We start from the raw sequence: 25,625 nt of genomic DNA on the forward strand, positions 1-25,625 counted from the left end.
ATGAGGTTTCCCAAAGCAAATAAACATTAACTAAAACTTTATTTTTTGAATTAAAAACATGTCCCAGCTCATGTGACAAAGAGTCACATGAGGGGACATGTTTTATTAAATTTTTATTCTCTTCAGTTTTTTTTTACACAGTGCTTCAATCTCCCTGAGGCAGCTCCGTGCTGCAGGGAGATTGAAGTGCTCTTTCTCACACATGCGCAAACTGCGTGTAGGCCTGGCTCTCCCTCCTCCCCCTGCCTGCACAGGCAGTGCTGAGTGCTGCTGCTCACGATCCAAGCAGAGCGGGCCTTAATTGGCCCGCCCATGTAAAATCGCGGTGCGGAGCCGATTGCAGGCAGCAGTCGGCTTCCGACTGCCCCCGCCGTGTACCCCCTCCAAAGCCAAAATCGTGCCCAGTAATTGAGATATGGCCTCACCAATTCCTTGTATAATTGTAGCAAGATTTCTTTACTCTAATATCCCAATCCCTTTGTAACAAAAGCTATCATACCATGCCTTCCTAATTGCTTGCTGCACCTGCACGTTAATTTACAATTCATATACAAGGACATCCAAAACCCTCCATGTGTAAACATTTCCCAGTTTCTCACCGTTCAAAAAAATATTTTTTGTTTTTCTTTTCCTACCAAAGTGGATAACTTCACATTGTATTCTATCTATCTAGTTCTTGCCCAGTCACCTAATCTGTCTATATCCCTCTGCATCCTCTTTGCATTCTCTTCACCACTTCCTTTGCAACCCAACTTTATATTGCCAGCAAATTTGGAAAGGTTACACTAAGTTTCCTCATCTAAGTCATTAATATAGATTGTAAGTAGCCCGAGTATTGACCCTATGGCACCCACTGTTTACAGCCTGCTAACCCCAAAATGTCCCATTTACTCCTACTCTCTGTTTTCTGTCCACCAACCAATGCTGAAACCATGCCAATACACTACCCCCAATTCCAAGAGTCCTAATTTTCCTAATAACCTTATGCGGCGCCTTATCAATTGCTTTTTAAAAATCTAAATACACTACACCCTTCGGTTTCCTGTTATCCATCTTATTAGTTACTTCCTCAAAAGACTCTATTAGATTTGTCAAACACGGTTTTTCTTTCATAAATCCATGCTTACTGATATGATTTCCTAAGTGCTATGTTACCTAACAAAAGATTCTAGCATTTTTCCAAAGACAGATGTTAGGCTAACTGCCTATGGTTACCCTGTTTTCTCTCTTCCTCCTTTCTTAAACACCGGGGTTATGTTAGCTACCTTTCTAGATTTCTACTATTCTAGAATCTGAGGAATTCTGGAAGATCAAAACCAAGTTCTGATGATACAAAGCTAGGTGGAGATGCAAGCTGTGGGAATGACACAGAGGCTGCAATATATATATAAACAGGTTAAACGAGTGAGCAATAAGGCGGCAGACGGAGTAAAATTTGGAAAGTGAGAGGTTATTCACTTTGATACGAAGAATAGAAAAGCAGATTATTGTTTAAATGGAGAATGACTACAGAATGCTGCTGTGCAGAGGGAGCTTCAAATCTTTGTAAATGAATCACAAAACATTAATATGCAGGTACAGCAAGTAATTATGAAGGCAAATGGAGTGTTGGCCTTCTTTGCAAGGGAGATGGAATATAAAAGTAGAATATTTTTTAAAAGGCATAAAACTTGTAAATGTTGATGTTCAGAAGGACTTGGGTGTAGTCAAAAAAGGAACACAGTCAGCATGCTGGTACAGCAAGCAATTAGGAAGGTAAATGGCATGTTGCCCTTTATTGCAAGGGCATTGGAATACAAGAATATATAAGCCTTGTTATAATTGTACAGGGTTTTGGCAAGATTGCACTTGGAGTACTGTGCTGAGTTTTGGTCTCCATATTTAAGGAAGGATATACTTGCATTGGAGGTAGTACAGTGAAGATTCACTAGATTGGTCCCAGGGATGAGAAACTTGTCCGACGAAAGGCTGAATAAATTGGGCCTATGTTCTCTGGAGTTTAGAAGAAGGTGATCACATCAAAACATACAAGATTCTGATGGGGCTCGACAGGGTAGACATTGAGTGGTTGTTTCCCCTGGCAGGAGATCTTGAACATGCAGGCAGTCTCAAGATAAGGGCTTCATTCTCGCTAGATCCTTTGTTCCACATTACTTCTGGAATCTTTTCTGTGCCTTCTACCATGAAGACAGATAATATGTATATGTTTAATGTCTCCACCCTTTCCTCATTCTCAATTATAGTTTTACCTGTTTCTGCCTCTGATGGGCCCATGTTTACTTGTACTAATCTCTTCTCATTTACATACCTATACAAATGTTTACAATTGGTTTTTATGTTGCTTTCTCATCTATTCCCTTATCAATTTCTTGATACTCCTTTGCTGAATTCTAAACTGTTCCAAATTCTCAGGCCTACTAATCTTTTTAGCAACATTATAAACCTCTTTCTTTGATCTAATACTATCTTTAACTCCTCTTGTTAGCCATGGTTGGACCATATTTTCTGCGGGGTTTTTGTACCTTAATGGAATTGTAGTTGTTGTAAATTATACATTAATTCTTTAAATACTAGCCATTGCTTATCTACCATCATATCTTTTAATGTTAGCCAACTTACCCCTCATACTGACGTAGTTTATTTGGTTTAGATTTAAGACCCTAGTTTTGGACTTAAATTAGTTTCAAACTCAATACAAAATTCAATTATGCTGTGTTAATTCTTCCTTCAAGGCACCTTTACTACAAGATTATTAACTAACTCTTTCCTCATTGCACAACAGAGATCCAAAATAGTCTGTTCCATAGCTGGTTCTTTGACAAATTGTACAAAATTATCTTGTGTACATTCCATGAGCTCATCCTCCACACAAACTGCAACCTTGGTTTGCTTGGTCTATATGAAGATTAAATCCCCTATAATTATCCCATTCTCCTTAGTACCAATAGAAAGACTTTGTCATGTTCATGTGATCTCCTAACCATGTGGAAAAGGAGGTAGTGACAGATGATGCTAGTGAGTGCATGGACCTCAACTACAGACCAGGGAAGCATCTGGTGCTGAGAAAATTTTTTTTCAAAAAAACCTAATAAAAATAAAATAAACTGTAGAAAGTGTAATAAAATACCAATAAATAAATCTGGTGTGAGAAACATCCTACTGACAAAAGAATGAAAGCAGAGTGAAGGACTATGGTTTTAAGAATCATTGCTTATAGCTCAGATCATCTTTTGACAGGATTGGATGCCATGATTTTAAGCCGGGAGTTCAGCAGGCCCGACAAAAATTTCTGTGCATTAATTTTAGATGTGCTGTTCTCTGGGCCTGAATGTCTATGTGCCAGCAATTGTAATTCATAAAATCTATGCCATACACAGATGTTAAAAGATCAGCTGGGGGAGGAGAGAGATTACCTGGTTCTCCTATGGGCAGGAATTATAAAGGGACAAATGTGCCTGGGTGATTTTTCACCTTCTCTCTGAGATGGATGATAAATACATCAGTAGCCCCAACTTTCTTTGGTGAACTGTCATTAGGTACTTTCGTTATTTTGTAAGTCTTTTTTCGCAAAGGTAATGCTATTTTGATGTTTATTGATTTTAAATGTCTTCTTTCTATGCTGCAAAACATCGAAAAAAATCGAGCATCGCAAAAGTTGTAAGGATTGTTTTAATTAAAATGCTGCTTCTAGAAAGCACTGTGGTTTATTTTATCTGCCAGGGCATTCCATTAGTGGGAGAGGAGCACTGACATTCATCTGGGAAAGGCTGTAGAAACACTTTCATCGAGCTCTTCAACTCAATTTACATTTTGCAGATAACAAGCTATTCTGTTAGGCTTCTTGCCAAGAATCAATTCTAATAGCACAGAATCAGATGCAGGTAACCAGGAATATAAAAGCAGGTGCTAGAAAGGTCAGGAAAATTACAGCCACTACTAAAGGCAGTGGCACTGATGTAAAAACTCATTAGTAACAGCCCAACTTTTCATTTCCTTTTCAAGCCTTTAACATTAGTCCATTTTCTGTTCACATTTGTAGCTCCTTACTATTTATTTTGTTCAGATGTGAGTCAAAGTAAACAAATGTAAGTTAGTTAACAACATACATTTGGTAAGAGATTTATAATCAAATTGTAATTGATAAAACACAATGGGTACAAATTGCCTGGGCTGGAGAGTTTTATTTAGGAGGAGAGATTGGATAGACTGGGGTTATGTTCCGCGGAGCAGAGGAGATTGAGGGGGGACATGATTGAGGTGTATAAAATTTTGAGGGGCATAGATAGGGTAGACAGGAAGGAACTTTTCCCCTTGGTGGAGGGATCAATAACCAGGAGGCATAGATTTAAGGTAAGGGGCAGGAGGTTTAGAGGGGATGTGAGGAAGAACTTTTTCACCCAGAGGATGGTGAGAGTCTGGAGCCTGAAAGGGTGATAGAGGCAGAAACCCTCATAACATTTACATAACAAGTATTTGGAAGTATACTTGCAATGCCATGGCATATAAGGCTATGGGCCTAGTGCTGGAACATGGGAGTAGAATAGTTAGGTACTTGTTTGACTAGCGCAGACTTGATGGGCCAAAGGGCCTTTTTCTGTGCTGTAGACCTCTATGACTCAAATGGTCTCAAAAAGTACAGAACTTAATTTTTAAGTTATTTTAATTATTAGAACTGGAAGATTGAAATTAATATTTCAATACTTTAAAAATAAATTCAATACCAATTGCTGTCATCCTGACAAAATCGCAATTGTGTAATCAACAACATGGAGTAGGCAGGCACAATATTTGTAGTAAACGAAATCCACAAAACCCAATTAGCGATCAGGGGTGCATGGCTCTTCTCTTCACAGTAACTTAAATCAATGTGAAATGTAAGCATTTTTGTGAGTTTTTAAAAAAATATTCTTTCATAGGAGTGGGCATCGCTGGCTGCGCCAGCATTTATTGCCCATCCCTAATTGCCTTTGAGAAGGGAGTGGCTTGCTAGGCCATTTCAGGGGGCATTTAAGAATCAACTACATTGCTGTGGGTCTGGGGTCACATGTAGGCCAGGCCAGGTAAGGAAGGCAGATTTCCTTCCCCAAAAGTCCTTAATGAACCAGATGGGTTTTTACAACAATAGACTTTTAATTGAATTTAATAGATTTTTATTGAATTCAAAGTTCACCATCTGCTGTGGTGGGATTCAAACCCAGGTTCCAAGTGTATCTGGAGTACTAGTCCAGTGACAATACCACTACACCACCGCCTCCCTGGTACCAGTTGTTGTCCAACAGAAAACCATAACGGTCACATTTCAACAGGTTACAAAAATTTAGATTCATTTCTCTGAATATTCAAAAAGGAGATTTTTATTTCAACACCAAACGTGCCTTTGTTCTGAAAGGCTGTTCACATTGTTCTAACCTCAGTTATCACATTTCAATAATTATGCACAAAGTTATTATAAAACTATTTCATATTTTAAAGTAAGCAGTCCATCTGCATTTTGATTTCACAGATTCAGAGGCACAATAAATAAGCTCCAATTATTATTTCCATGGAACTTCTACATTCTCTATTCCAGTAGGTACAAGATATACTAGCAGATTTACACCCAGTTGTTCAGTCTTTCACAGATCATTTAACAGTAAAGCTTCATATAATTTTATAACCGACTGCAAGGCACACTGGTAACTAGCAGAACCACAAAAATGCTTATATGTATACTTCGCATGGTGTCCAAAGAGTAGGATGGAGGTGAAAGTTGAAAGTTGAATTCAACTGCAGCTAAAAAAAAAGCAAAAGCTGATAATTTCCCCAGTTCTACCTTTCACTGATACCACCCTAACCCAAGTCCAAACAAAAAGTGATAAGCTGCCTCTTTTCTGAGATTCCTGTCATGCCAGAAGTCACTATTATCCCACCTTCAATGACTTTTTTTTTTACTTGAAGCCTTGAAGGACCTTTTGTCCCTCACCCAAAAAAGCACGGATTGACATAATTGAAATGAGAGAACTTGGATTTATATTGTATCTTTCAGAACCTGAGGATGCCCCAAAGTGCTTTACAGAAAATAAAGTGTTTTTTTGAAGAGTAGTCACTCAGCAGCCAATTTGCACACAAAGTTCCACAGCCAACTGTTAGATAAATGACCAGTCTTTTTTTTTGGTGAACTTGATTCAGACATATATATTTGGGCCATTAGGGAGAACACCCCTGCTCTTCTCTTGAAATTATGTTCAAATTTCTGGTGCTAGGTGATGAGGTTGCAGACTGGTCACTGGTGTGACTGGTCACACTAAATGATATCATGGTCCATATTTACCCTCAAAGAAAGGGAAGTATTACCATCTGCAAAATCATCAATTTGTTCTAACCCAGACATTGGTGCAACAAGATACAGGCTCAAACCTGTCATTCCCACAATGGCAAGTTTCTAGCTCAGTCAAGCTGATGAAAAAAAACAGCCATAGACAGGATGAAATAACTGCAAGTCTAAATATGTTGGCCTTACTTCTCCCTCCCCATTTTCATTTTGTAAATAAAGCATTCAATTCACACATTGCTGTTCCCTTTTGTTTTGTGAACACTGGCTAATTCACTAATTCAAATGCAGTTCTGACATACATATAATTATTATCAACTAAGTATGTTTGAATGCTTTACACAAGTCCATACAATCCAGAGCTCACCACCAATTCATTTCCACAATAAGAGCAATTTCCTTTGGTAGTTTTATCCAGGAAGGCCATAGTCTGATTGTGAACATCAGTTGAACCTTCCACTCCTTTAAATGTGATAATCAAACTTAGCCAGGTTCTTGGGCTCACTGCTAGGAATACACCAGTCATCTGCTTCAGTCCTACTTTTGTAATGTTTCCAAGCAGACTTACTGAAGACAGGCAATCTCTCCACTGAATCTGTAGATAAAGCCTATTAAAATAATTATAAAAGTAAGCAATTATTTGGAAAGATTTCTCCAAATTTAAAACATTTAAATAAATATCAAATAAGCCACTATAGTTCTTTGGTACCCACAATAAATCATTTAAAATACATGACAAGAGTTTGTCCTGGTGATTGAACAAAGCAAAAATGTTACATTATCTGGTATCTTTTAAGTGATCCCTAAATTAAGATGCTATTTTGTTAGTGCACAAAATGGTTGACACTGTAACTGAACACTACGAGCATACGAAATAGGAGAAGTAGGCCATTCAGCCCCTTGAGTCTGCTCCGCCATTCATAAGGTCATATTTGTGTTTCGAGTTCCACATCCCCATCTACCCTCGACAACTTTTGATTCCCTTGCCTAACAAGAATCTATCTACCTCCGCCTTACAAATATTCAGCGACCTGGCCTCGACCACCTTCTGAGGCAGAGTTCCAAAGTCACACAAGCCTCAGAGAAGAAATATTCTCATCTCTGTCCTAAAAGGGCAACCCATAATTTTAAAACTGTGAGCCCCAGTTCTGGACTCACCCACAAGAGGAAATATCCTTTCCATGTCCACCTTGTCAAGACCATTCAGGATCTTATATACTTCAATCAAGCCACCCAGCACTCTTCTAAACTCCAATGGAAACAAGCCCAGTCTGTCCAACCTAATCTCTCATAACCTGCTCATTCCAGGTATCAATCTAGTAAACCCCCTCTGAACCGCCTCTAATGCATTTACATCCTTCCTTAAATAAGGAGACCAAAACTGCACACACTATTCGGGGTGCAGTCTTACCAATGCCTTGTATGACTGGAGCATAACATCCTTAATTTTATGTTCAATTCCTCTCATAATAAAGGATAGCATTTCATTAGCCTTCTTGATTACATACTGTACCTGCATAGTGACATTTTGTGACTCATGTACGAGAACACCTAAGTCCCTCTGCACCTCGGAATTCTGCAGTCGTTCTCCATTTAAGTAATACTCTGCTTTTTTTATTCTTCCTGCCAAAGTGAACAACTTCACATTTCCCACATTATGCTCCAGCTGCCAGATTTTTGCCCACTCACTCAACCTATCTAAATCTATCTGCAATCTCCACGTCACCACATGTCATTCAGATTTTCAGTTCAGCGGGTGCGTGGCTGAGTTGGCTGCATGCTCACCGAACTGTCAAAGGCCTATTAAGGCCTTTTAAGTAGTAATTAATTCAATTGGCTGAGTTGCCCGTCCAAACCAATCGGGTTCGCTCCCGTGCCCGCACAAGCCCACTGACGGGGGGAAAATTCAGCCCATAATGTCTTTGTGTCATCTGAAAATTTAGCTACCATGCCTTCGTTCCCGTCATCTAAGTTATTGACGTAAATTGTAAAAAGTTGAGACCCCAGCACAGAGCCCTGCGGGACTCCGCTTGTCACATCCTGCCAGTCAGACAAAGACCCATATATGCATACTCTCTATAATAAAAGCAAGATACTGCAGAAGCTACAACTCTGAAATAAAAGCAGAAAATGCTGAAAAAAACCTAGCAGGTCTAACAGCATCTGTGGAGAGAGAAACAGACGTTTTGAGTCTGTATGACTTTTCTTCAGAGCTAAAATTAAGTAGAAATGTGATGACATTTATACTGTTTTGAGGGGGGGGGGGGGAGGGGTGGGGGTGGGAGGGAGCGGGGGAGTGCCCACCAGCCTCTGCATTCAAAGTATTATCCTCCACCATTTCCGCCAGCTCTAGCACGATGCCACCACCAAACACATCTTCCCTTCACTCCTCTCGTCAGCATTCCATAGGGACCATTTCCTCCGGCATGCCCTGGTCCATTCCTCCATCACCCCCAATACCTCATCCCCTTCCCATGGCACCTTCCCATGCAATTACAGAAGGTGCAACATCTGCTCCTTTACCTCCTCACCATCCAGGGGCCCAAACACTCCACTCAGGTGAAGCAGTGTTTCACTTGCACCTCCTTCAATTTGGTCTACTGCATTCGCTGCTCCCAATGAGGTCTCGTTTACATTGGGGAGATCAAATGCAGACTGGGTGACCATTCCGTGGAACACCTTCAGTTTGTCCGCAAGCATGACCCAGACCTTCCTGTCACTTGCCATTTCAACACACCTGCTCTCATGCCCACATGTCCGTCCTTGGCCTGCTGCAATGTTCCAGTGAAGCCCAACACAAACTGGAGGAACAGCATTAGGCGCTTTACAGCCTTCTAGACTTAACACTTGAGTTCAATAACTTCAGACCATGAACTCACTCCTCCATCTTCATCTTTTTTTAAATTCCTTTTTAAAAAATTATTTTTACTTATTTATTTTTTTTAAAATTTGCATTCATTTGTTCAATGTTTTACCCCTTTTTTTATCCCCTATCCCTTTTTCTCTCCTTTTTTTCCCCAACCACCACCCACCCCCTCTCCCCACCCCACCCCACCCCCAAAAGGGCCACGGTTATTTGTTCCATATTGTTCTTTCACACAGTGCTCACCCTTGTTCTGATATTCACACATTCTGCTTTCTTACCTTTATGCCACTATCAGCACCTTTCTTTAGCCCTTACCACTACCATTAACACTCTCTTTGTGTTGTGTCCATGGCATCTTTGTCAAGCTGTCCTTAGCTCCCACCAATTGCTGACCTTCTATCCAGCTTCACCTGCTCTACCCCTCTTAAACAGTATAAATTTCATTACATTCCTGCTTCATTTTAGCTCTGAAGAAGAGTAATACGGACTCAAAACATTAACTCTGTTTCTCTCTCCACAGATGCTGTCAGACCTGCTGAGATTTTCCAGCATTTTCTGTTTTTATTATGCATATTTTCTGCTTTCTGCCAGCTGGCCAATCTTCTAACCAGGCTAATATGTTACCCCCTACACTACATTTTCCACAATAACCTTTGTTGTGGCACCTTATCAAATGCTTTCCGGAAATCCAAGTACAGTACGTCCACAGGCTCCCCTTTATCCACTGTGCATGTTACTTCTTCAAAAAACTTCAATAAATTGGTTAAACACGATCTTCCTTTCATAAAACCATGCTGACTCTTCCTGATTCCCTTGAGCTTTTCTAAGTGTCCAGCTATAACCTCTTTAATGATCAACTCTATCACCTTCCCCAGGACAGACGTCAAGCTAACTGCCCTATAGTTTCCTGTTATCTGCCCCCCTCCTTTCTTGAATAGAGATGTTATGTTTGCTACTTTCCAGTCTGATGGAACCTTTCCAGAATCTAGGGAACTTTGCAAAATTTACACCAACGCATCTACTACCTTTTCATCCTAGAGTCTCAAAATACATGGGGGCTAAAGTCCATCAGGACCCAGAGGCTTGTCAGCCGCAGCTCCATCAGCTTGCTCAGTACTGCTTCCCTAGCTATTGTAATTTCACCAAGTTCATCTCTCCCCTCCACCTCCCGATTTACAGCTACTAAAGTGAAGACAGAAGCAAAATATTTGTTCATTTCATCTGGCATTTCTTATTATTTACTATTAACTCCCCATTCTCACTCTCTAGAGGACCAACACTCACTTTACCTACTCTTTTCCTGTTTAAATACCTGTAGAAACCCTTGCTATCTGTTTTTACATTTCTAGATAGCTTCCTTTCACACTAATTTCTTTCTCCTGATTAACCTTTTAGTCATTCTCTGCTGTTCTTTATATGTTGACCAATCAACTGACCTGCCACTCATCTTTGTGCACCTGGTTTTTCTTTGAGTTTGATGCTTTCCAGAACTTCTTTAGTTAACCACGCATGGTGGGTCCTCCCTTTAGAATTTTTCTCTGTATTAGGAATATACCTACTCTGAGTATTCTGAAAAATCCCCTTAAAGAGGCCTGCCACTGCTTCTCTATTGATCTATCCCCTAGCCTAATATCCCAGTTCACTTCAGCTAGCTCAGCTTTTGTGCCCACATAGTTGCCCTTATTTAAGTTTAAAATACTAGTCTTACACCTACTCTCTTTCAAATTGGATGGAAAATTCAATCATATTGTGGTTGCTGTACCTAGGAGTGCCTTTACTCTGAGGGCATTAATTAATCCTGTCACATTACACAATACCAAGTCTAATATAACCTGCTCTCTGGTTGGTTCCAGAATGTACTGCTCAGAAACTATCTCGAAAGCATTCTATGAACTCCTCATCCAAGCTACTGCTGCCAATCTGATTTTTCCATTTATATGTAGATTAAAATCACCCATGATTATTGCTGTCCCTTTACCACAAGCACCCAATATTGCTTCTTATATACTTTGTCCTACATTGTGGTTACGATTTGGGGCCTATAGACCACTCATACTAGTGACTTCTTTCCCCTACTATTCCTCATCTCCACCCAAACCAATTCTATATCCTGAACTCCTGTAACAAGGTCTTCTCTAATTATTGCACAAGTGCCATCCTTGATTAACAGTGCTACCCCTCCACCTTTAGCTAGCTTCCTATTCCTCTTGAAGGTCAAATACCCTTTAATATTCAGCACCCAATCCTTGTCATCTTGCAGCCAGGTGTCCAAAATGGCTATCAGATCATATTTATTTACTTCAATGTGCTTTATCAATTTGTTTACCTTGTTATGAATGCTACGTGCATTCAGATACAGAGCCTTAGTTTAGTCTTTTTGTTATCTTTGTGATATCTAGTCTTGATTCTTTGTGCATTCTTAGATTTTTTCTCTCTGTCCCTCCCTGTCATTCTCCAACCCTCATTTTCCACACTACTATTTTCCTCTCTTATCTTATCTCTACATTTTGATATACCACATCTAGGAATGCCTGTCCACATTACAGTGGAAAGCAATATAAAAGTAATACATTTCTCTAAGTTTCAAAATCAAAAATATATTTTAAGACTTTTCTCCAAATATATTAATTGATGTCAGACATGTAATCAATTTGCATCATTCATGGGACATAGGAGATCTGTGTATTAAATAAAATTTCAACACTGATACCATGCTCTAACCTAAATCTAGTCTATATTTTTCATTGTTCTTTAATTAAAATCTTGGGATCAATTTTTGTGCTTAAATGACACACGTCACCCAATGACAGCATCAAGTATTACCAGCTACGAACATACGAACAAAGAGCAGGAGTAGGCCATTCAACCCCTTGAGCCTGCTCCGCCATTTAATAAGATCATGGCTGATCTGATAGTAACCTGAAATCTGCAGCCCACCTACCGCCAATAACCTAGCACCCCCTTGCTTACTGAGAATCTATCCACCTCTGCCTTAAAAATATTCAAAGACTCTGCTTTCACCACCTTTTCCGGAAAAGAGTTCCAAAGACTCTTGATCCTCTTAGTGAAAACATTTCGCCTCATCTCTGTTTTATGGGCGACCCCTTATTTTTAAACAGTGACCCCTAGTTCTAGATTCTCCCACAAGAGGAAACATCCTCTCCACATCCACCCTGTCAAGACCCCTCAGGATCTTCTATGTTTCAATCAAGTCGCCTCTTACTCTTCTAAACTTCACTGGATACAACCTAACCTGTCCAACCTTTCCTCATAAGAATTCCTGGTATTAATCTGGTAAACCGTCTCTGAACTGCTTCCAATGCATTTACATCCTTCCTTAAATAAGTTGACCAACACTGCACACAGTACTCCAAATGTGGTCTCATTAGTGGCCTGTACAACTGAAGCATAACCTTCCAACTTTTGTATTCAATTCCCTTTACAATTAATGATGACATTCTATTAGCTTTCCGAATTACTTGTACTTGCATACTAGCCTTTTGTGATTCATGCACTAGGACGAGCAGATCCCTCTGCACCTCAGAGCTCTCTCACCATTTAGATAATATGCTTCTTTTTCATTCTTCCTGCCAAAATGGACAATTTCACATTTTCCCACGTTAAACTCCACTGCCAGATCTTTTCCCACTCACTTAACCTGTCCATATCTATTTGTAGCATCGTGTCCTCTTCACAACTTACTTTCCTACTTATCTTTGTGTCATCTGCAAATTTGGCAACCATCCCTTCAATCCCTTCATCTAAGTCATTTTTATAAATTGTAAACAGATAAGCCCAGCTCTGATCCCTGTGGCACACCACTCGTTACATCCTACCAATCTGAAAAAGTCTCATTTATGTCTTCTCTCTGCTTCCTGTTAGCCAGCCAATCTTCTATCCATGCCAATATGTTACCCTGTACACCATGAGCTTTTATTTTCTGCAATAACATATGATTAGTGTCACGTTCTTTGCAGGTGCCCTTTGTCACCAAGGAGCCAGTCCTGGTTCCTGTGTGGCCCCTGAAGATGTCCGGGATCTGCGATCTACTCAAGGTGTATGAGTCATGGATGCTTCCTGGGTATCTGGTGCAAATCTGCATAAGTTTCTTATGGTGGCAGAACAGCTGTACATTGAGCGAGTGGAAGCCTTTCCTGTTTATGTATTGGAGAGCCTTTTGCTAAGGAGCTTTCATAGCCACGAGTGTAGTTAATGACACCCTGCACCTGTGGGAATCCATAAATCTCAGCAAAGACAGTACTCTGGTGTCCTGGCTTGCTTGATCTCTGTTGGAGTTGATGTAATTGTGGGCCTTAGCAAAAAGGGCATCTGTGACCTCATGAATGCATTTGTGCATGGACACTTGAGAGATCCTGCAGAGTTCCCCAGTGGAGCCCTGGAAGGAGCCACTTGGTTAGAAGTTCAGAGCGGCCATTACTTTCAGAGCTACTGGCAATGGAGGCCCTCCCAGTCCCCGTGGTGCCAATTCGTGGAGAATGTGGCAAACGTGAGTCACCAGATCCCTGGACCTGCAGCGGAGTGGGTGACACTATCTCTTGCTCTTCTACAGATAAGACATGCGAGTCCCTTACACCCTCGGTCTTGCGAGGCACCTACGCAGGACGACTCTGTGAGCCTCATCCTCTGTGTCTGGAGGGGGCCCTGCTGCCCCTTGGTCTTGAGGGTTCTGCTTATCCCTTTGGTGAGTTTGCACCTCTGTTGCAATCTTCTTCTCTTTATCTCTTGCCTGTATGCAATTTTGCAAGAAGCAATAAATCCTGGCACCATCTCTCTGATGGTCTCCTCTCTGCAGCATCAAAAAGAAGCAGACAAGAGTCAGCATTTTTCTCCAAAGATCCTATTTTTGTCAGTGACATGGCAGTGAATGTGGGTTCAAGGACTTTGTTCCAGTGTTGGCTTAAATCCTGGCCAGCGCAGCGTGCGTTTCAAGGTGCTCCTTCACCATCCCTGCTACCCCCCACCCCCTTTATAGAACCGACTGCTATAAGATTGCTTTGGCCAGGTGCTTGGATGTTCAGCTTTCAGCCCAGGCGCTTGGTTCCTCATTCAACGAGCTCTGTGAACATGAGGAAAAATGTTTCAACAGGCAATGGGATTATTTGAGCGAGGCCAGAGGCTTCTCTTTTGTGAACCGTCCAGTGCCAGGATTCTAATGCGCTTCTGAAGCTTGTCCAGTAGCCTAATTGCTCTGCAGTTCGTTATCGCACTGTGGAATTTCCACGCTGCAAAAAAAGTTAATTTTTAAAAATCATTCATGGGATGACTAGGCCAGCATTTATTGCCCATCCCTAATTGCCCTTGAGGTGGTGGTGGTGAGCTGCCTTCTTGAACCGCTGCAGTCCGTGTGCTGTAGGTACACCCACAGTGCTGTTAGGGAGGGAGTACCAGGATTTTGACCCAGCAACAGTGAAGGAACAGCGATATATTTCCAAGTCAGGATGATGAGTGGCTTGGAAGGGAATTTCCAGGTGATGGTGTTCCGATGTGTCTGCTGCCCACGTCCTTCTAGATGGTAGCGGTCGTGGGTTTGGAAGGTGCTATCTAAGTAGGCTTGCTGAGATCCTGCAGTGCATCTTGTAGATGATACACACTGCTGCCACTGTGAATCGGTGGTGGAGGGAGTGAATGTTTGTGGATGGGGCGCCCATCAAGCGGCTGCTTTGTCCTGGATAGTGTCAAGCTTCTCGAGTGTTGTGGGAGCTGTACTCATCCAGGCAAGGGGAGAGTATTCCATCACACTCCTGACTTCTGCCTTGTAGATGGTAGACAGGGTTTGGGGAGTCAGGAGGTGAGTTACTCACTGCAGGATTCCTAGTCTCTGTCCTGCTCTTGTAGCCACAGTATTTTTATGGCTAGTTCAGTTCAGGTTCTGGTCAATGGTAACCCCCGGGATGTTGATAGTGGAGGATTCAGCGATGGTAATGCCTTACAAGGAGATCGATTAGTGCCACTTTGCAGGTTTAGTCTCGCATGAAATCACATCATAGCTTCACTTTGCTGATTCCCTGCACTGTCATTGAACGTCTCCTTTCATGTCGCAGCTGTGCATCTCTCCTCGTTTGGGGATGCACAGTTCAATTGTGTGCCTCTTTAATCAGCACCTGCCCTCCAATCCACCCTCAGAGCCCTCACCAGCAGAGTTTCTCTTCATGTTAATTTTGTACTGCATTATCGGTGCAGTTTGGAAGATGATGGTGCTGAGGTTTCAGTGCCAGACCAGCTTGGACCCTCCCTGTGAGAGTTTGGAAACCCCTTCCATTGTCCAAGAGGTACTTAATGTTCAGGTTTCCCTCCGTCCAAGACCTCTCAATCCACCCCTTGTATTCCCTGATCCCTTCATGATTATGGTGGATGTCCATTTGTTAGTCCCTGGATATTTTGAGGTGGATGTGCTCTATGTAGATCTCACCCCTCCCCATCTTGAGGCCACTTACACTGTTAAACATATACCTGCCCCCCCCACCCACACCTTTGGATGCCCCCACAATACCTTCTCCCCATCTAAAAGCTGCAGATGGCTCCCCTGACTGAGTATGCCATCTGCAGCCCAGTATGATGCCAGAAACCCCATGGTGTAATGTTACAACAACGCCCTACGCACAACAGAGACTGGACTGACATGCCCCCCACCATTCCTGGACTGGGACAAGGGCAGTCTTTGCAAATTCAACAATGTAAACTGAAGCACTTCTTCACTCAGCGATCCGTCCATTCTGGCTTATGTCATTGTGCAACGTGCTCTCTCTCCATCATTTTGCTAAGGATGCTAACCCCCCCACACTCATGTGTCTGAGTGCAACCTTCCCCACTCTTACTTCCCAGTGCAGCCCTCGCCATTCAGCCCATTAAAAGCCACCCCCGCCTTACCGCTGGTCTGGTAGGTAGAGACTTACCTGTGACATCCCCCTGAAGGTGATGTGGTGCTGCCTGTGAAGCCTGGTGCTGTTTACCGTGAGCGCTGCATGATGCAAGGTAGGCGAACGAACCTCAAAGGCATGAGCAAAGCGCAAATCGCCGGGTGCACGTCGCTTATGTACAGTTGTGAAACACATTGTTCTAATTTCATGCCGACGTGCCCGAAGGTCCAACACGGGAGGAATGATTCCAGTAAGCAGCCCTTATAATGAGATGCAAATTTATTGAAATGACATTCTCTACGTGCTGTGGCAGGAAACACAGCCATTGAAGGCTGCAATGCACAATTGCAAACTGGTTTTATGATGACGTAAAACTGATTCTTGGCCTTCTCACGATATTTTCCACTCCTGCCCACCATGGGAGTGGAAAATCCCGGCTATAGTCAGTTTTAGCGTAAGAAACAGGCAGCCAATTTGCACACAGCTAGGTCTCACAAACGGGAATGAGATAATAACCAGGTAATGTTTTTTTAAGCAAAGTTGGCTGTAGGATATATATTAGTCAGGACACCGGGGAGAACTCCCACGTTCATCTTCAAAATAACGCATTTGGATCTTTTACGTCCACCTGAGGGGTCAGGCAGCACTTCGACCTAACATCTCAACTGAAAGAAGGCATCTTCAACAAGGCAGCATTCCCTCAGTACTGCACTTGGTTATGTGCTCCAATCTCTGGAATGGGAATTGAAAGCACAACTTTCTTCCTCAGAGGTGAATGTGCTAGCACTGAGTCAAGCCTGACTTCTTAACTATCTGTAACTAAATCAGCAACATTATTAATTAGTTCCAGAATTAAGGATAGTTTTGAGCTGAAAGACAATGAGAAATTGGATTGCGAATGCTGGAATAAAAGAAAAATACTGCGGATGCTGAAAATCTGAAATAAAAACAGAAAATGCTGGAAATACTCAGCAGGTCTGGCAGTATCTGTGGAGAGAGAAACAGAGGGTGGAATCATCCCAGATTTTCACTAAGTGCGGTAGCAGCCGGGAAAAAGAACATTTTATCCGCCGGCCGCAATGACTGCTTTTCATGCCGTATCGTCCCAATCCCGCCCCATTAATTATGCAGTGCTTCCAGCCCAGGACTGCTGCACAGAAGACATGGTTCAGAAAGGCAAGATGACTGCAGCCCCACCCCGGTTCAGTGACGCATCCTGCAACACCTTTTAGACACTGTGGAGGCCTGCCATGATGTCCTCTACCCCCTGCTCTGGCTGTAGGAGGGGCAGCAACATCACCAATCTTGCTTGGGAGACAGTGGCAGCGGTGGTCAGTGCCAAAGCCCTTGCAAAACTGGAAAGCCACCCAGTGCAAAAGAGGATGAATGATCTCCTCCATTCTGCCAGGGTAAATCACTCTTCTCATCACTCTCAACTCACAAATTTACAAACCCATCACACATCCTCAGGGATCTCATTCACTGCCAGTTCAAGGGACATCACCACTACTCTCTCACATACACTTTCATTGTCCTCGTCCCATGTATTGGCACCGCTCACTATCCACACATGCCAGGCATACTTATCATCTGGCCTGGCAGGTGTCCTGCTTATACTCTCTCCATCTGTCTTCATGCAGGACAAGCTGGCACACAACAAAAGGTAGAGGTCACAGACTGGTGGAGGAATGTCTGAAATTAAGGTGTCAAGAGCTTTGAAAATAGAAACATAAAGGCGGTCAGCGAAGATCTGGACTGTTCCTATGCTGATGGTGAGGTCGGCAGTGCTCTACCAAGTGAGGATCCAGCAGTGCAACATCCATTTGACAACCATGCTGTGAGTGATGTGTTTCGCAGGCCACCGCCATGCACTAATTAAATCTCCTTGCTTTCGCGGGCATATCTGGGAAACAGCCAAGGGAGTCCATGACCCACATCATCGACTCAAGCCCTGAAGACACCTCGGGAGAGGAATCTGCTGAAACCCCAATTGAAGACCCGTCACAGCGCTCACCGACACCCTCCAGCAGCGCAGAGACATACACCTCGGTGGAACTTAGTTCTAGAGCACCCTCGAGGTCACAATCTGGTGAGCACATCGCACTGTCTGATCCACAGCAGACGGCAGCAGGGGCTTCCCAGGTTTTCGGCACTTAAGAGGCATGCTGGAGGCCAGGAATTTGCGGAATCCGAGTCAGATGACGAGCCTCTGGGCTCAGCCACACCTTAGGTGGTGGAGCAGCAAAGACAATCACAGGAACATCAGGAAGGGATGTCCACTGCACCCCTCAGATTGCAAGACACAATGGAGGAGTCCGTCTGCCTTCAGGCTAGGGTGATAGCACTGGCATGCCAACGCACCGAGGTCTACACAGGTAGGATGGCAGCCACCATGGAGACCTTGGTCCAGGACATTGGTATTGCAGTGCCGTGGAGGCCAAACTTCATCGCTGATGCCACAGTTGGACTCCAACAATGTCAACGTGAGAGGGGTGTGGGGCAGCTTGACCTCACTCCAGCTTCCTCTTCTCCCCAAGGAGGCAGCTAGGGACTCTCGGCCATCCACAGGGAGGAAGGTCAGCAGGTGCACACCCTGGGGCCATGAACCCAGGTGACTCCAAGAGTGTCTGGCCCATTTGAATCACCTCTTCTTGTGACGCAAGCAACTCCAGCTCCACAGGCCGAAGAGGATTCCACTGCCACACAACAGAACCCAGAAAGCAGGACAGGCCCTTCCAGGTCTTGGCCCTCCAAAGGACGCCCATCAAGGTCATCACAGACAGGGCGAAGCAGTCAGCAGGATGCTTCCACCTCCGCTATGGATGTCAGGGGAGCACTAAGACAGGTGTTAGTAGCAGAGTTAGGGAGGTTAAGAAGACATAGTTGAAAAGGTGTTAATCACATGTACGTAATGTTCACTACTGTAAACAAACTCCCAAGAATGTCTCCTTGCCTATGGCTCCTTATTATGATGAGCAGCATTCATGTCACTCAGATGTAAAACCTTGGTTCCTGCGCAAGATAAAGGCAGGTGTCTCAGTCCAGGTCATCTTCCCTGTGCAGTGTGTAACCTTACCTTCACACCAAAGTGATGGTCTGCTTCACATTCACTTGACACATTAGTGGTGATGCCTGCTCCTCGATGGTGCTCGTCATTGCTGCCAGAATGTCGTAGACAGGCGTCACATAGTTCTGTCATTCTCTGTGCGCTCTCAGCACCTTTGAGGTGGGGCTGGACCCCCATCTTTAGGATCTGTGATCGATGATGCTGTGCTTCTAAAGGGGTCAGGTGCTGAAGACTGACAAAGGGTCAAGTGCATTTAATGTTTCATGGCTGTACCTCCATGATGTAACCCTGATCACAGAGCGCAAGCGAGCTGCCCTCGGCCAGACTGGAGTCAAATGTTCATAGATGCAATGTGAGGATCTGTGGTGTCTCCTCGCTGTATGTCATCATCATCCTCCATGAATCTAGCAGCTTATGAGGGCCGCCCGAGCGCACCAGCCTCTTTCGGCCAGTGTGATGGCCTCATCGCCTTCGAGGACCTCCTCATCTCCATCAACATCCTCTTCATCGCAGGAGATGTGCAGTTCCTCCATCTCCTCCTCAGCCAGCTCCTCTTCCTGTTACAACCTGGTGCTGCAAAGTGTGCAGCAGACAACGATGATGCGGGACACCCTCTGGACTATATTTCAGGTCTCCACCAGACCGGTCCAGCCATCGGAATCTCATTTTCAGCATCCCAACGCCTTGCTACACCAAGTTGCGAGCTGCAGCATGACCCTCGTTATACCTTCTCTCTGCTGCAGTCTGAGGCCACTGCATGGGTGTCATCAGCCACATCCTCTGTGGGTAGCCCTTGTCCCCAAGGAGCCATCCCTACAGCTTCTGTGCACCCTGGAAGCCGTCAGGGATCTGAGATCTTCTAAGGATGTAAAAGTCATGGACAATCTCTGGGGATTGTGCGCAGACCTGCAGGTTGCGTTTGTCGTAGTTACACAACATCAGAACATTGAGGAAGTGGAAGCCCTTTCAGCTGACATAGTTGATTGCTTGTTGCCACGGAGATCTGAGCACCATGTGAGTGCAGTCGATGGCACCCAGCACCTATGGGAAGCCTGTGACCTGGGCAAATCCCAGTGCTCTTGCATCCTCGCTTTCCTGGTTCTGGGCGAAATGCACAAAGTTGTGTGCTTTATGAAGATGGTGTCCATGACCTCATGGATGCATTTATGGGTGGAGGCTTGTGATTTCCCACAGAGGTCACCTGTGCAGTCCTGAAAGGAGCCACTGGTGTAGAAATTGAGCGTCGCGGTCACTTTCACAGCTACTGGCAGTGGATGCCCTCCATGTCCCCGTGGTGCCAAATCCTGCAGTAGCTAGCAGATGTGACCAACCAGTTCCCCAGACAGTCTTCAGCGACACTGGTTCTCGGTAATCTGCAGGAAGGAAAGGCGGTGTCTGTATGACCCTGGATCTAGCTAGGCGCCGACTAGCGACAATTCGCTGTGGTTCTTCAGCAGCGTGAGCGGGAGCCCCAGCCACCTCTTCGTCCTGAAGGTGCTACTCCTCCTCCTGCCCAGCCAGGTGCCTCGGTCGCTCTCTTCTCCATCGTCTCCACTCTCTGTAAGCCATGCGGCATACAGCTGGTTCACCAGGCTCTATGCTTCTGATGTACTTCTCCTGCAGAATAAAAGAGATGTGCATGGGTTAGCTTGGGTGTTCTAAGAACCTCTGTTGGTTAACTCTGAAGGGCCTTTAACGCATCCCAGAGAGTGCTGACATACACTTGGATGGCCAGAGTTTAGTGTGCTGCATGGTTGCCTGAGACCCCACCCACTTCCACCCCACTCCACCTGACCAATTTGCAGCAGCTTTGCCCACTGGATTGCAGGCTGTGCTCTCAGCTCAGGCACAGGCATTCTCTGAACCAGCACTGCAAGGCTGCACTGGTAGCCTGAACCATGGGGGAGACTGGTCCAAAGCTGAATGATGACATTGCAAGGGGCTATGAGCATCTCTACCAGTGACTGCTCCATGGCTATGTTTCACAAGGAGATTGTACAATGTGCGTAGTCATTTAATTGTTCTGAGTCCACTGAAATGCTCATTAGTTGGCACTCTGTGCCCAAGGGACACGTTCAAGCCCGTTGCTTGAATGGGCAGATAAGTTAGTGGCCCGACTCCAAGCATGGCACTGTGGCTACACCTGAACTGTCTCAGCTGCAGAGGAATGGTCACTTTATACAAGGTTTCCTAAAGCGTGGCCGCTTCCCTCAACCCCACCCCACACATATTTGTGCACTACCATCAACAGCAGGACAGCTCTTGCCCCAACCCTCCCAAAGTCACCTCAACCACAGGACAGCCCTTGCCCTGGCACTGCACTGTCAGCCAGCCGGGAAAAAAAACGACCTGCCTGTGCCCTCGCCTGAATGCGCAGCACCTCAACTTGAGGTCCAACAGGCGACCCTTGCGAGCACTGGGCAATGTTACTGTGCACTCACCTCTGAGCTCCCCTCCAAGTGCAGCTCACCAGCCCCATTCCTTATAAATGCTGTTGTGAAACAGGTTGGCGTGATTCAGATGATCCAGTGTGGGGGGATGATTCCAGCGAGCTGGGCTTATAATGATGTGCAGATGTGTTACAATGAAGTTCCCAACGTCCGGCGGACTGCCATTGATGGGCAAAGTGAACCACTGCAAACATGTTTCACAATGGTGCGAAACCGTTTTTTGGCCTTCCCGCCATATTGTCCGCTCACGCCCACCATGATGTCTGACGCCAGTGGGCATGGAAAATTCCGCCTAGAGTCTTTGGGCTGAATAATATGCTCTGTGATCGGGAGCGCTTCCCGCTTCAGGGAGCATATTATGTGGCGTGATGACGCTGGGCGACATTTACGATGTCATCACGCCGTTTTGTGATAATCCAGCACGTGTGCAGTTCAAAAAGTCAGGAACCCGTCCACATTATTTAAATCTAAATTTAAAAGGAAATTGAGCTAATGAACTAACCATCTCACTGCAATAATAGTCAGAAGGCAATAGTACGCCTTCAGAGTGAGGAGATGTCAGCTGTGGCTCAGTTCATAGCACCCTCGCCTTTGAATCAGTGGGTTGTGGGTTCATGTCCCACTCCCGGAAACCAAGAACTGTGATTGTACTCGAAAGAGTTTCAGGGTGAGATTCACAGCAGGTGTGGAGTCTGTTTTTTTTAAAGGCAAGCTTGTTTGGGCGGGTTTTAAAACTGCAGCTGAGATCAGAGTCTCAGCTTTGCAGTTCAAACTCAATTTCCTGCAAGGACTGTCTATTTGAGTGTGCACAGTGACATTTTGGATATTTTTTCATTAGGAGGGATCTCCTTTCATTCAGAAGGATCTGTTGATTGTTAATTGAATATTCTCCAGTCCATAACCTAGGGGCAAAGGGTGAAAACTCCTGGAGACAGATGGGGATTGTGGTCTCAGTTGGAGACACAACCTCCAGTGAGGAGGATAGAAGGATTAGAAGGAGGAGGAGTAGGGTGAGAGGAAGAAGGGAACACAGGGATGCTGTCATTCCTCAGGGAGTGGATAGAGCAGCACCAGACCACAATGGTCTGGACGAGCCCAGAAACTCTAATTGGAGCTGCAAACGAGCTTAAACCGCCCCAAGGGTATACAGGCAGCGATTCCACTACCGGCAACTGAGTGAGACTTAGTGCAGAAGACGACTCAGGCTTTCAAGGGTGATATCATTATGTGAGATGCTCATAGGGGAGATCTCATCCAACTGCATTAGGAGCCACCTGATGCCTGTCACCTTGAAGGTGACAGTGCACTTTACTTCTTTGCAACAGGGTCATCCCAGGCACCCTGTGGAGGCCGTAGTGACATAACACAGCCTGCTGCACACCATTGCAGATGCAATGTTCTGAAGGGCCGGGAATTATATCTCCTTCGCACAGGGTGTCCAAAGTCAAATGGATAGAGCCTGAGGTTTGCACCAATTGCAGGTTTCCCCAGAGAGCAGAGACCCATTGACTGCACATATGTAGCCACTAAAGTTCCTGCTTGACAGCCATGTATCTTCATAAACAGAAAGGGATTACACTCAATGTGCAGCTGGTGTGTGACCATAATCAGCGGGTCACGCAGGTCTGCGCCAGGTACCTGGGCAGTAGTCACGACTCCTACAACCTTAGAAACTCAAAGATTCCAGGCCTTTTCACTGGCACAGATTCCTTGAAGGGATGGTTAGTCGGTGGTAAGGGCTATCCGCTGAAAAAATGGCTAATGACACCTGTGAGTGTGCCCAGACTTGAACAGAGAGGAACTACAATGAGAGTTACACCAGCACCAGGGCCATAGTGGAGTAGAACTTCGGTTTTCTAAAGATGTGATTCCTATGCCTGGATAGATCTGGAGGTGCATTACATTACTCCCATCATGTGCATCCCTGATGGTCATGGTTTGCTGTGCACTGCATACCAACACCCTCTGAAGAAGAGATGCCCTGGAGGAATGGTTAGCTCAGTTGGTTGGATGGCCGGTTTGTGATGCAGAGTGATGCCAACAGTGCGGGTTCAATTCCCATACTGGCTGAGGTCATCCATGAAGGCCTTGCATTCTGAACCGCGCCCCTTGCCTGAGGTGTGGTGACCCTCAGGTTAAATGCACCACCAGTTGTCTCTCCAATGACAGTCATCCACGACTATGGTGACTATTCTAATTCACCCTCCTTCATTTATTTTTCAATCCTTTAATCTCATTGTTTGAGACAGGCAGTTTGTCCAGTTATTCACCAAAGTCCCAGATACCCTGTTGCCCTCACTGCACCATTACTAGTTCAGACTTGCAGCAGGTTTGTGGGCATTTTTTTTAAACCTACATGTGCAATTGTAATTCTATCCAACAGGGCACACCCTCTAGCAAAATCTGGCCCAACATATTTGTGATTTAAAGTTGTTATTTATTTGCACTCATGAAAGAGCTGTCTATAAAGTTCATTTTTTGAATATTGTATTGACTAGCTTCACATAGAGCATCTTCTACTTCTTTCGTTAACTATACCCCTGCTAAGGCAATTATTTTCTGTGTATTTATAAATTCCTTAAAGGAAATTAAAGGAAAGGCAAGATCTTCTTTATCTGCACACATTTTTTATAATTAACATTAGATTACATTTACATTACCTTTAAATAAATAACTGCATCTGTACCATGTCCTTCCATAGAGTACAAGTTAAGGTCCCCTTGAAAATACTTAGCATAGAGGCGAGAAATTGGGAGTCCATATCCAAAACCAGCCTGTTAAAGAAGTAGAACCATTAATTCTTTTGGCATCCAGTGCAAGGTAGTTCCAATACTCAAATAAACTGCTTAGCATAAATTTCTGTAACAATAAAAAATGTCTTCTAATCTATTCACTAAATGTCAACATTCTTGGCATTAGATGTTGTGACCACCTGGTGTATAAAGGCTTTTCATACAGTTTTCTGCTGTGAGAGCACATATTTATTGTCCAGTCTGCAACATTGTATATTCTAAGTCTCAGTATCTTAAACTCATTAAGTCTTAAGCTCATTAGTCAAAATTATTCAAAATTCACTAGGCTGATACATGGGACGAAGGAAGGGTTGAGTAGGTTGAGCCTGTAGTCATTGGAGTTAAGAAAAATCAGAGGTGATCTCATTGAAATTTATAAAAGATTCTGTGGGGGCTTGACAGGGTGGGTGCTGAGGGGATATTTCCCTTCGTAAATGAATCTAGAACTAGGGGGCACAGTCTAAAAATAAAGGGTCTCCCATTTAAGACTGAAATGAGGAGGAATTTCTCCTCTTAGAGGATCGTTAGTCTTTGGAATTCTCTTCCACAGAGAACAGCGGAGGCTGGGCCATTGAATATATTCAAGCTGAGTTGAGTTACACAGATTTTTGATTAACATGGGAGTCAAGGGTTATGGTGGGCAGGGCAAGGAAAGTGGAGTCATGGCCACAATCAGATCAACCATGATCTTACTGAAAGGCAGAGCAGGTTCGAGGGGCTGAATGGCCTACTACTGCTCCTAGTTCTTATGATCTTATTCTTTTGATTACGGATAAATATTCATTGACCTGCCTCTCAGGAAGCTTGTCATTTAGAAAGTTATGTGGGGAATCCCCCAATTGAGATTCCCCACCATATTGGTGTAAGTGATTGGTTCCCCATCCAGAGGTCCAGCTTGATTGGCAGGGGTAGGCAGCTGGTCACTGATGGTCATAGTAACAGATAAGTCCAGGCCTGGAGCAGGGCCAAAGGAGGGAGCTTCTGAGGGAGGGATCAGAGTTCTCTTAGGGGAAAGATGATCAGGCCCTGGTGGTGATGAGGAGAATCAGGGCCTGGTTAAAGGGGAAGTTCGGAGGTTTTGGGCGATGGTGGTGGTGGGTTGCGGGTGGGGAATGAGGTAGACCATTGGAGGTATGATCTCAATCAAAGAAGTTCCTCAGGCAGACCTCTGGATCCAGGGAGTAAGTGTGAAAGCGCTTCTTTTCTGAATCCACCAAGTCCATGCCTTCAAGAAAATGTTGGATTTCCCACGGTTCGTGGAA

At 44.3% G+C, this 25,625-nt stretch overlaps 1 protein-coding gene across 1 annotated transcript in view; it reads right to left on the reverse strand.

The window, feature by feature from the left end:
- Positions 1-5,338: 5,338 nt before the first annotated feature.
- pdk4 (pyruvate dehydrogenase kinase, isozyme 4) overlaps positions 5,339-25,625 on the reverse strand; it is an 88,327-nt gene continuing 68,040 nt past the window's right edge. The window contains exons 10-11 of the mRNA XM_078538773.1: positions 24,232-24,345; positions 5,339-6,918 (exon numbers count right to left, since the gene is read on the reverse strand). Of these exons, the coding sequence (XP_078394899.1) occupies positions 6,775-6,918; positions 24,232-24,345 (258 nt within the window). The 3' untranslated portion in view covers positions 5,339-6,774. The remainder of the gene's footprint in view (positions 6,919-24,231; positions 24,346-25,625) is intronic.

This window comes from Cetorhinus maximus, chromosome 3, assembly GCF_964194155.1.
Source record: "Cetorhinus maximus chromosome 3, sCetMax3.hap1.1, whole genome shotgun sequence".
Lineage (NCBI taxonomy): Eukaryota > Metazoa > Chordata > Chondrichthyes > Lamniformes > Cetorhinidae > Cetorhinus > Cetorhinus maximus.